This window comes from Volvox carteri, assembly GCF_000143455.1.
Source record: "Volvox carteri f. nagariensis unplaced genomic scaffold VOLCAscaffold_71, whole genome shotgun sequence".
In the NCBI taxonomy this organism is placed as follows: domain Eukaryota; kingdom Viridiplantae; phylum Chlorophyta; class Chlorophyceae; order Chlamydomonadales; family Volvocaceae; genus Volvox; species Volvox carteri.
Window position 1 is genome coordinate 600,720 of NW_003307614.1, and position 12,131 is coordinate 612,850.

Sequence of the window (12,131 nt, forward strand, 5' to 3'; positions counted from 1 at the left end):
ACGGGGCTGCGATTAGCTGGAGCAGCCAACTTCAACGTACTGTGGCGGCTTCGTCGGTGGAGGCTGAGTACCAAGCTACAGCGGCGGCTGTTCGTGAGGCTTTGTGGCTTCGCAAGCTGATGGTTGATTTGGGCTTGCCTGAGAGCGCGGTGAAAATCCAGATAGACTCCCAGGGGGCGCTTAGCTTGGGAAACAACCCGATTACGTCTGCTCGGTCGAAACACATTGACGTGCAGCATTGTTAAGACCAGCAAAGCGCCGGACCCCCGTTGGGTCCTATTACTGTGGCTACCATTCACTGATATATGAGTGTCGGTCATTTCCAACACCCCCCCGTGAGCGATACTCTCTCGCTCCGGGCCTTCCCGTGCCTCATCCCGGTCTCCCATTCTCTGGGCAACAGCCAGTGGGTATCGATCCGGCGACTTCTCGGCAGCGCAATGCGCCATTCGGGGCTCATAACCTGTTAAGACCAGCAAAGCGCCGGACCCCCGTTGGGTCCTATTACTGCGGCTACCATTCACTGATATATGAGTGTCGGTCATTTCCAAGAAGCATCACATAGTACGTGAGCGAGTGAATAGCGGTGAGGTGCAGTTGGAATACTGCCCTACGGAGTGGATGGTTGCGGATGTGCTAACGAAGGCTCTGGGCGAGGTGAAGTTCAAACGTTGCCGAGATGCTATGAGCCTTGTGTGAAGTGTGCAGATGAACTTGGTACTCGTTGGGATACGGCCCGAGGGGGCGTGTTGAGGAAACGGTCCTCTCCCAACTCGTGTGGTTGTCGACCAGGGGATTTGACCCCGGGTCTGCGCCTGACTAATGGGGAAGACTTACCCCAGAACCTTATGGAGCTACCGATGCAAATCCGGTAGCTAAGTGATAGACATTAGGGCACCGTCTGGACGGTGCAGTGAGATCGCGGAATGTACGTGCAGTTAGATCGCGGAATGTACGAGTTTTCCGCTAGCGCCGGTATTTAGGGCGGTGACAGCGCCTATTAGTTTATCTCACAACGATCGGTATTCCTACCAGGAATCTCTTCAAGTCCTGCCGAACGCTAACAATACTCTTTACATTACTTGTAACAGTTTATCGTGTTTCATATCTTCGCCGCCGGCAATTCTTCCGAGATAACAATCAGCGTTAGCCGTCACCGTCGCCAATTCTTCAATAGTATAGGGCTTTGGTGGGAGAATTGAACTATCTGGCGACGAACACGCGGCTGTCACGACATTTTAGCGTCACGTTCATTTTACCGTCTTTTATAATCGTCTTAGGTTATAATCGGTGTGAATACGCGAATTTCGTGTATTATCGCGTAAGGTGTTTGGTTCTTATCTTACACTTCGCTGATCGACTTATGGACGAGACGAGAATGTACGCTCGTTCGCGTATGTTTAAGCACAATGTGTCCGGTCGTACTTCGCGAATAAAACATCCGTACATCGTCCCAAAAGCCAGGAGCGAATTTCACCGCGCGGATGCGCGCGTGCGATTCGCAAAATGCGCCTGTACAAGTGTATATAAATTTCTTGGCGGAAAAGACGAGGTGCGCCAGCGCGTTGCGCAGGTGGGCATGTTGGCCATAGTCGCACGCGGCATGCAGGCTGGACTATTGCGTGGCTGCTTTGCAGTAACTGAAAGCACCGAAAGCCTACGTCGTAGCTTGCAACACTGGGCTCGTGAAACTGCCGCGGAAGATGAAGCGCTGGCGAAGAGGCAGTTGTATGCAGCACCTTATTCAGAGTAAAGTCAAATTACAAAGTTGCGCAAAGTATAACATACATAAACTTAATTAAACATAAGAACAGATAAGACGTTTAGAGCCTTGTCGGTGACATGGACGCCGCTGTTGGCTTGGAACAGCTATTTGCTGTGCATAGGGACGTGCCCGCGTTAGCCGTGTTGCAACAGCTCAGGATGGATTTCAGCCAGCAACAGCCTCAAGAGCTGCTGCACAACCAGCGGGAATGTCTTCAGTTGGGCACGTGTAGTTTTGGTCGGCGGGGTCGAGCAACGTACGCAATGAGCACAGAAACCAAGGTGCAGCGTTCTGTAACATCGCCAACATATCCGGTACGCGGTGGCAGGCTTGCCGAGCACGAAATGAAGGGGGGGTCGCATCTCACCATTCAACTAAGCATGCATGTGCTCGGTTGAATGCTCGGTAGCGTGCGAGTTTACCCCTATCAGGATGTTTGTTTGCATATCCCCCCAAGCGAGAGGGCTTGCACCTATGCTGATGTTCGTTCCAAGAAGTGAACTGAGGACTGATGCTACGGTGAAAGATTTGCACGTAAATTCGCCCGTGCAATAAAACGCCCTGTAACTCGCTTACGCTAATCTCACATTCCAATATGCCACTGCACTTTCCTCTCCAGCCTGGCCACATTCTCTTCCTCGCAAACGTACTTGGGCACCTTACAATCCAACACCATACGTGCTTTGGAAACGCGGGCAGCTGCTTCACAAGGACCCCCCTATTTATGTACTTTACTTGTGAATTGTTTAAGCAGCCTCTCGCACAAATGTGTCCGGTCGTACTTCGCGAATAAACCGTCGTACATCGTCCAAAAAAGCCAGGAGCGAAATTCACCGCGCGGATGCGCGCGTGGGATTCGCAAAATGCGCCTGTAAAAGTGTATGTAATTTTTTCGGCGAAAGGCCGCTCGTCAGGGCATGTTGGCCGCAGTCACAAGCGGTATGCATCTCGGACTTTTGGCTGGCTGCTTAGCCTGAGCTGAATAAGATATGAAAAGATATGAAAGCATACAACGTAGCTTGCAAGACTGGGCGCTTGAAACGGCTGCGGGAAGAGGAAGCGTTCAGGACATCAGACAGCAAGAAGCACAACACCTGCTGGTAAACCACCGAGAATATCTTCAGTTGGGGACGTGTAGCTTTAGCCTGTTAAGACCAGCAAAGCGCCGGACCCCCGTTGGGTCCTATTACTGTGGCTACCATTCACTGGTATATGAATGTCGGTCATTTCCAACACCCCCCCGTGAGCGACACTCTCTCGCTACGGGCCTTCCCGTGCCTCATCCCGGTCTCCCATTCTCTGGGCAACAGCCAGTGGGTATCGATCCGGCGACCTCTCGGCAGCGCAATGCGCCATTCGGGGCTCATAACCTGTTAAGACCATCAAAGCGCCGGACCCCCGTTGGGTCCTATTACTGTGGCTACCATTCACTGGTATATGAATGTCGGTCATTTCCAACATAGCCGGCGGGGTCGACCATCATACGCTTTGCGCACCGCCAATCCTGCTCTAGCCCAAAAGATGGAGGCCCTCTACATCGCGCAGTTCAAGGCCCGGGGGCCGGGCGGCTACAATGTGCTGCGCGGGCCGCCTTCCGCCAGCCCGGTCTTCTACGCGATGAGCCGGCAACGCGCCGGCAGCGCCCACACGCCCACCGCCGTGACAGTCCAAGACGATGACGCCCCAGCCACGCTCGCCTAGCCCACACAGCAACTGGACACCTAACGCTTGACGGACAGGGTCCCACGATTTCGGCGCTAGGCTTCTGGACATTGGGCAGTGCTGTTGTATTTGGGCACGATCACACTTAGGGTTTCATTCACGGTGCATACATGTTCACGGTGCATACATGTCGGACTTAACTCGTGTGTGAACGGCGGCTGCGGCCCATACGGACAGCAGCGCTTGGGATGGTCTATTGCGTGAGTGTTGGGGGAAGGGGGGGGCCCGCTGCGCTCTTTTCTATGTCCGCTCGTCGCGTGCTCGCGGGCAAGTTGGTAGCGTGCGAGTTCACCCATCATGTTGCCTGTTCTGGCATGGCCATCCACGCTCAACAGGAAACTTGAACCTAGGCCTTATTCTTCGACAGCTCAGGATGGATTTCAGCCAGCAACAGCCTCAAGAGCTGCTGCACAACCACCGGGAATGTCTTCAGTTGGGCACGTGTAGTTTTGGTCGGCGGGGTCGAGCAGCGTACGCATTGCGCACAGAAACCAAGGTGCAGCGTCTCTGTAACATCGCTAACATATCCGGTACGCGGTGGCAGGCTTGCCGAGCACGAAATGAAGGGGGGGTCGCATCTCACCATTCAACTAAGCATGCATGTGCTCGGTTGAATGCTCGGTAGCGTGCGAGTTTACCCCTATCAGGATGTTTGTTTGCATATCCCTCCAAGCGAGAGGGCTTGGACCTATGCTCATGTTCGTTCCAAAAAGTGAACTGAGGACTGATGCTACGGTGAAAGGTATGCACGTAAATTCGCCCGTGCGCCAATCTCACATTCCAATATGCCACTGCACTTTCCTCTCCAGCCTGGCCACATTCTCTTCCTCGGAAACGTACTTGGGCACCTTACAATCCAACACCATACGTGCTTTGGAAACGCGGGCAGCTGCTTCACAAGGACCCCCCTATTTATTTCTTGTGTGAATGTTCTGTCACACGGGTTATAAGGTGTTTCACTTTTGTCATATGTGGACTATACGTCGTGGTCGTACTCGAGGCTTATCTTTTGAGGGCCTCCTGGGATCGACATCGTGACTTCGGTATTTATGGCCGGCAGCGAGCTTGGAAAAGTCGCTTTACGGCTCATGATCGGAACATTGTAAAGTTCTCTGAGCTAGACAACAAGCCCTGTGCGGACCTCCCTTCTCATAAGCCGCATAAGTAACTTCCTTCCACCAGCCGAACTCCTGTGTGGGCCACTCAACGCCCATATCCTTCACGCCGGGCATACTCAGTCGGTAAGGTAAACCTTTGTCACTGTTGATTGATTGCCTGGAGGGAATCTTGGCCCCTTTCGCGGGTTGCTATTTGCTGTGTATTACGACTTGCCCGTTCGTGTGCCGTCTAGTCAGCATCCAAGCTACCTGCAGGACTTCGCCAAGCCACCCTGCCTTCCATAGCCGTAAAGCCTAAATCAGGCTAGAAGACCAAGTAATTTCGGTTTTGGGTTTACCTTAGGTGTTCTGTCGCCTAGGGGATATTCGGGTTGCTTTTCCCAGCACCCCCTTTTTGGTAGGTTAGGCAGGCTAGGTCACGCCAGCCGCAGCCGGTCAGCAGTGTTACGTACAGCTGCCCTACCATTCAGCAATTTCGGGCCATTTTCTACTGGGTCGATTTGCTTGTGTATTCGGCCACTTTTACAATCGATACTGTGTTACGCACAGCCGTCTGTCGAACACTCGATCCCGAATACTTTATACGATCTACTCGTTTTACCATCTAGGCTTGGTCAGCCCAGCCTAACATTTTTCTTATACTATATATTCAGCTCACCTGAACAGCAGGTTCGAGCTCTTCTGTGCTTAACGAGCATTTCGCGTACCTCTGGCCAAATTATACGGGGTCACATCAATTCTTTTGCTTTCACTAGCCTCAATTCGCTACTGCAGTTTACATCGAGGCAGTTAACCCCAGGCCACGCAGAGGACGCCCGGGGCGCAATCCCTTTTGGTTTTCACACCAACACTTTTCTTCGCCGTAGTGTTCAGGCCACTCCAGTCAGACACCGGCACCATCGGCTGATTCCACATATCTTCGAGCCTCTTGGCAAGTCTCCTGAACTCATTTATATGGGTCTTTTGGCTCGCGGCGTTAGGGTCGACTTCGAGCCGCGACCTGTTAGTTGTGCAGCTATATCCGGACCTGGACCAGCTTCCCAGGCCGAGGCAAACTATTGTTATCAGCACAACAGGTGGTGCAATTTCCTATATTTGAATACGGAGACTTTTGTACGCCTAAGCGCAATTATATGATGGAGTAAACGCTGCAAGCTTATCGAGTCGGTACTCTACTCTTTCCCGACCCAGCGTTACCAATTATTCCAGCTGTTTTTACGCAGCTACTCTTTGTTTTGCAGCTCAATACAACGCAACTTTACAGCGACACCAGCTTAGGTGGGGCGGGTTTAGTACTCTTTAGTAGTCGCTAGGCTTTATATTGCTTAGTCCTTGCCTGTTCGCTTCGCGTTTGTTGCTGCATCTTTCTCTTTTCCTTTTTCTTATCTTGTTTTTCGTAAGCTAATTATTACACAGGTAAGCATAAGTCCCACGGAGCCGCTACGTCGCAACATCCCGCGGGCCGCCACTGCGCAACATCTTCGCTCGACGAGTCAGCGAGATCAGCAGGAGGTAAGCAAGGTTTCGCGTAAGGATACGCGTAGGGTGTCCACCTCAGGGTCTAGTACTAGCGAAGCCGCCCGTATTCCGCGCTCGCGTTCCGATAGTGGCCTAGCAGTACAGGTGGAACTTCCCCTGACTAAGTTAGCTCCAACTGCGGGTGAGGTTACCGCTCCACTAGAAACCACCGGAACAGATTCCGATAGGGAGAAGTGGTCGCGTCTTTTCGAATCGCTAGGTAGGCCCCGTACCTACATCAACCCTATCTTTTCTAGGGACAGCGATTCTGACGACGAAATCATGCAGAACCTTTACCCTACCCTCGACCCGTTCCAGCACAACGGGTTGGATGACTTCCTCACCAAGGTTTTCCAGCAAGGAGTTGCCTACCCGCTCACTAGGAACAACTTGTCTGTTGAGAGCCTCAAATCGTACCTTGACGCACTGCCTGGTCGTAACACGCCATTCGAGGCGTGGTACAACTCCCACATACAGGACCTCGTAGCCAAAGCTGCAGCGCACTTCAGAGTAGCTGAACCAGGTGCGGCGGCCAACGCCATCTCTCCTCGCCAACTGTACGACTATTACGCCCACATTTTAGAGGAAAACTTTGCCTCCGCGCGCGCGGAAAGTGATCTTGCGCGCTTCAGAAGCATGCAGCAGGGAGCTCTCTCTCCCATAGTCTTCAAGGATATGCTGCTAGCGCTGGAGAAAAAGCTGGACGGTAGGGTCAGCAAACACCAGGTCGCGGAACGTTTTCTAGAGGGCTTAAACCCCATGGTTCGGCATCACCTGGAGAGGCACCTCATCACCGTGGAGCGTACCAAGTGGTACGATCGTTTGGAGAAGACGGCACAAGAGGCTGAGGTTGTGTGGAACAACCTTCCGTTGGAGGACAGAGCAGTGCAGGTACACAAAAAGCCGCCGCAGCAGAAGAGTGCAGCAAAACCCCCTATTAAGGAAAAACGCACCTTTTACTGCGGGAAGCACGGCACTAATGCATCTCACGATACGGCGCAGTGCCGTGTCTTAAATCCCCCAAAAACGAAGTCCGCGCTTTTGACCTCTGACATCCCCTCCGGAATTGTTGAGCGTTTGGTTGCCTTGATTTCCCAGGGACAGGGCAGCGCGTCGACCTCAGGGGGGTCCAGAGGAATGGGCGGGCAAAAGCAGAAGGGGGCTGGGCCATCTAAGCCCAAGCAGGGACAGGGTGCTAGCGAATCGCGGGGGAATAGGCCATCTTGCGAGTTCTGCGGAACCATGGGTCACCAGCAGAGCAAGTGCTTCATTTTCCACCCCGAACTCGCTCCCGCGGGCTACGAGCCTGCTAACCCAGCCCTGAAGGTTTTATTTCTGCAGCGCAAGAAGGCGGTTGAAAAGAAGGCGGCCTTGGCGGCGGCTGTTGCCGCAGCTTTCGAGGACGACTTCGCAGCAGAGGACGAGGGGGATGAGGAGGCGGCCTGCTGCACGACGCAGTTCCATGAAGCGGCGTCTAACGCCTCTCCCAGCCAGCAGGCCAGGATGGCGCCACTCATATGGACGCGCAGCGCACAAGAGGTAAGGTACAACAGCTTAGCCACCATGCATTCGCAGGCTGTTCCTAAGTCCTTTACTCCTGCCCCTTTAGTCATGAAGCAGTACCCGCCACCGACACCACCCGTGGCGAACAACTCAAAACGCACTCATACACTGCTGGATGACAATATTCTCCTGCGTAAAATCTCCGACATGCCTGTCGGCACTTTTCTTAACCTGCTCTGCCAGCAGGGGCTGTCTTCCACCGGCGGCCCCTTAGACGCTAAACCCCATCCCCCAAGCACGGCCCAAGCAACGCAGGGTTCAAGCTCAGTTTCGAGCAGCTTCGGGGAGGGATTTTCCACGCTTCAGGCAGACAAGAGTGTGCAGCTCGCCTGTTTCCCGGCGGCAGCACCGGAGCTGGTCACGCCACCTCCCCTTGATTCTGGCCTGGCGTCTTTTGCCCTGGCGGCCCAAGGGCGCGCCAAACTCTCCGACCACCGTGGTGCCGGTTTTGAGTACCAGGTAAGTGGGGTTAAGGGTCCGCCTCCGCGCACTTTGTCGGAGCTCTCGCCTGACGAGCGGGAGCAGGCTTTAGCGGTTAATCCGTCGGCGGCGCGTTACATGGGGGAACCCGAGGGTCTGTATTACTACGAAACAGGGGCGTGTGTGTTGGTTCAGGGGCAGCGCGACAGGGCAGCTCCGGAGGCGTTGCGTGATTTTGCCGCAACGGTTAACGTAATGCCGACCAGTGTAGCCAAAGCACTTAACCTGCCCATAGTCGAGACAACCACGCGGCTGTCCACCTCGTTGCAGCTAGGGGGTGCTGTGCGAGGAGAGTTGGACACCTCAAACATCTTTTTTGAGCTTCTTCCGGGCACGCCGCATGCCACGCGGGTCCCGCTTACTAAAACCCTGGTCGTTGACGAGCGACCCGACCTGTTTCAGCTCCTAGTGGGTAACGAACAGGCGAAATTCTTAGGGGACGCTCTGGAATCATATCCAGAGCCTAGGCTGCACTTTCATCCTAACTTTTTGCAGTACCCTAAGGTAACCATTCCCATGCGCAAGCTTGTGAAGCACAAGCCTTCTCAGCATGGTTCACTTGTGGGAGTTGCGTGCGTCAGCATGGCCATTCCCAGCACCTCTCCTTCCGGCTCCGAGCTGGGGGGGGGGGGATCCACCGCTGACGTCCCTCCTATTCCGCACCAGTCCTCTCATTCCTCTGAGCAGGGCACGTCAACCGCCTACGTCAACAACACTAGGCGAGATCACTGGGGCAACTTCGCGTCCCGGTTATCAGTTGGTGCGAATCAGCTTGGTTCCATTTTCCTTTTGCTACTTACGTATGCCACTTTCTTTGTGGACGCATTCAACGTGTGTTTTGTTAGCCCCGTTCTCACGGCGGCTGGTGCCGTTCTTTCGTACACGGCCAACGGTTTAATAGATCACGCTTGCCTAGCTACACGACCCATGCCTGTTTCCTCTTCGCGCCACCCTCCTGCTCGCACAGGAAAGCGAAAGAAGCCACTGTATAGGCGTAGGTCTGTGTTAGGCCATCCTGCATTACAGCCACGTAGCGGCTGGCACTTCGCTTCCTTTGCTCTCGTTGCATCCCTGTTGCAAACTCTAGCCGCAGGAGCAGGTGCCATGCAAGCATCATGGACTGGCAGTGACATGATGCAGGCGTCGTCCAGTTTAATCACCACTGGTGGCGTCATCTTGCATCAGCCGGGAGCACCGTCCATCTTTCCAAGGACCTGTCAGCCTGTGGGTTTCGACCCCTGCTCTCCCGAGGGTCCTAGTTCTTCATCCCACCCCTTTTTAGGGTTTTCCTCCGCCTTATCCAGCGTCGACTCGTTCACTCCTGAAGGCGTCTCAGCAGCAGCCGGTTACAGCCGTTACCAGAAGGACCCGGAAGGTGGGTGGATCTGGGGCAACAGTGCCTTGCTAAACCCTCAGGATAGTGCAGCGCTACAAAATATAGTCCGCTCGCGGAAGAGCTTGTCCTTTGCCTATTCCATGGAACAATTACCAGGCTATAGTGGGGATCAGGGTCCTTGGACCTAGATACGGACAGGCCTATAGTGCAACCCCCTAGACGTTACTCCCCCATGGAAAAGGAGGTCATAGTGGGAAAAACTTCGGAACTCGTCAAGGCGGGCATCGTTGTTGAGCATAAGGGCGCGACTGTCTGTGCGGTGAACCCAGTCATAGCCGCTAAAAAGGATCCAGACACGGGCTTATGGACAGACCACCGCATGGCGCAGGACTACCGGCCTGTTAACAAGCACACTCGGGCTGATCGCTATGGGTTGCATAGGCCGGAGGACATTTTTCATCAATGTGCACATGCGCGCATATTTTCTAAGTTAGATTTGCGGCAGGGATTCTTGCAAATTCCCATTTTGCCCGAAGACCAACCGAAAACTGCCTACTGGGTTGGGAATAAGCTCATGATGTACACACGCATGCCTTACGGCCTCAAGAACGCCTCAGCAAAATTCCAACGAGTAATGGATTACGAGTTGGCTAAGGCAGGGCTAGATGGCTGCTCTCGTGCGTACATAGACGACGTGCTAATCTATAGTGCAACCCCAGAAGAGCATTTAAAGCACGTCGCCGCGGTTCTAGACACGCTGCATTCATGTGGGCTACGGGCTCATCCTGATAAATATATCTTCGGTGCCGATGTCATTGAGTATCTAGGCCACAACTTAAGCGCCGACGGCATCAGTCCACACCATGCAAAGATAGCTGCGATCATGGCCCTAAAACCCCCTCGCAACGTGTCCGAACTCCGCTCGTATCTAGGTTTTGTCAATTATTATCGTTGTTACATACCTAACATGAGCTCGCTAACTACCAACCTCACCCTTTTGTTGAAGAAAGATCAACCCTGGGTTTGGGGTCCTGAGCAGGAAGCGGCCTTCACGAGCATCAAGTCTGTCTTTTCTAGGGAAGGTCTTATTCTGCGCCGTGTAGACTACACCCGCCCGCTGATCCTGCAAACCGATTTCTCTAACCATGGGATTGGTGCTGTTTTAGGCCAGCTGGACGATCAGGGTAACGAGTACATCTGCGCGTGCATTAGTTGTTCCCTTAATAAGCATGAAAAAAATTATAGTAGCTACAAAGGAGAGATGCTTGCTGCTGTTTGGGCGGTCAAAATGTTCCGACATCACCTCCTTGGTGGGCCCAAGTTCACTCTTGTCACTGACCATCAACCCCTAACGTACCTCATGAGCGCAGATGGGCTCACGGGGCAGTATGCACGGTTTGCACTCATCATGCAGGAATACGACTTTGAGGTTGTGCATCGCCCGGGTCTTAAGCACCAAAATGCTGACCTGCTCTCTAGGCAACCGGTCCCGTCAACCATTGACAACACAGGGGCTCGCATGGATCCGGACTTGTGTGAAACACGCCGTACCTCAGCACTCACTGCACAGTCTTGGGTTGAGGGCATCAATTCGTGTACAGCACTTGCTTCATTCACTCCCGTTGCTGGATTTTCTGATGACTTTTGTCCACTGCCTGACTCTTTATTAGCCGGTAGTTTGGGTTTGCCTTGCGATTCACTGCATGTGCCTCCGGATGACGAGCCTGATGTGGACTCGAAGGAAGGGGAACAGTTGCATGCTAAAGCTGTTCGCTGGGTCAAGGAAGCAGCCCGAATTTCACCTCACCTATTCCCTTCTAACCACACTAACCCTTTTGCCCGAGCTTTCTTCTCTCGTGCTCTGGGGTCGGGGGTAACAGTTTACGAACCCATAGGTGGGATGTGTGCAGGTCTAGAGGCTTGCCTCCGCAACGGATATCGTGTAGACAGGTATCTCTCTTCGGAGCCTGACTCAGAGGCAGCCAAGGTAATTTCCGCGCGACTGGATTGTCTCTGCGCAGAATATCCCAGACAGTTTCTCCCGAGGCTTACCGGCGTGTATGGTTGGATCTCCCACTGGATCCTAAGAAGGTGGACGAGCGAGCTCTTCTTGCAGCAGGAGCTTGTGATGGTTCGCAGTGGTTTATCTTCGCCAGTTGGTGCTGGCACGACGTCGGCAAGGAGCCTGGTTCTTTAGCGTCCGGCGTCTGCGTCACTGATCACGTCTTAAATATCTTGCATATTTTGCAGCGCATTCAGCGTCGCACATCAGCTTTTATGTTTGTTTGCGAGCAGCCTCAAGCAACTTGATTGAACGCTTTTGGCAGCTCAGAATCGCTTAGTTTCTTCATTAGGTGATCCGGTTGTAGTCGATGCAGCTCGATTTGGATCTTTTGCACATCGCATGTCAGTTCACTGGACGAATCTGGCCAGCAGCAGTCAGCTTGCAGCGGTTACGTCCGTCATTCGCCCAGAGTCGGAGCAGCTACTGCAGAGTATCCTGGCACCCGGCCGCACCGTCGCTATGGCGCAGTCCACGGAGTCGGGGCCCTATCTGCAGTGCAATAAGCCAGGTGAGCCGGTCAGTGTTGCACCTAGCTTGAGTCGTCAAATGTACGGGCGTTGCAGG

General features: G+C 53.6%; 1 protein-coding gene across 1 annotated transcript; it reads left to right on the forward strand.

The window, feature by feature from the left end:
* Positions 1–2,764: 2,764 nt before the first annotated feature.
* Positions 2,765–3,466, forward strand: VOLCADRAFT_98397 (uncharacterized protein; the record flags this gene model as incomplete). The annotated part of the gene is made up of 2 exons (XM_002957249.1): positions 2,765–2,865; positions 3,229–3,466. 2 exons carry the CDS (start codon positions 2,765–2,767, stop codon positions 3,464–3,466), a joined length of 339 nt encoding a protein of 112 aa, XP_002957295.1.
* Positions 3,467–12,131: the final 8,665 nt, after the last annotated feature.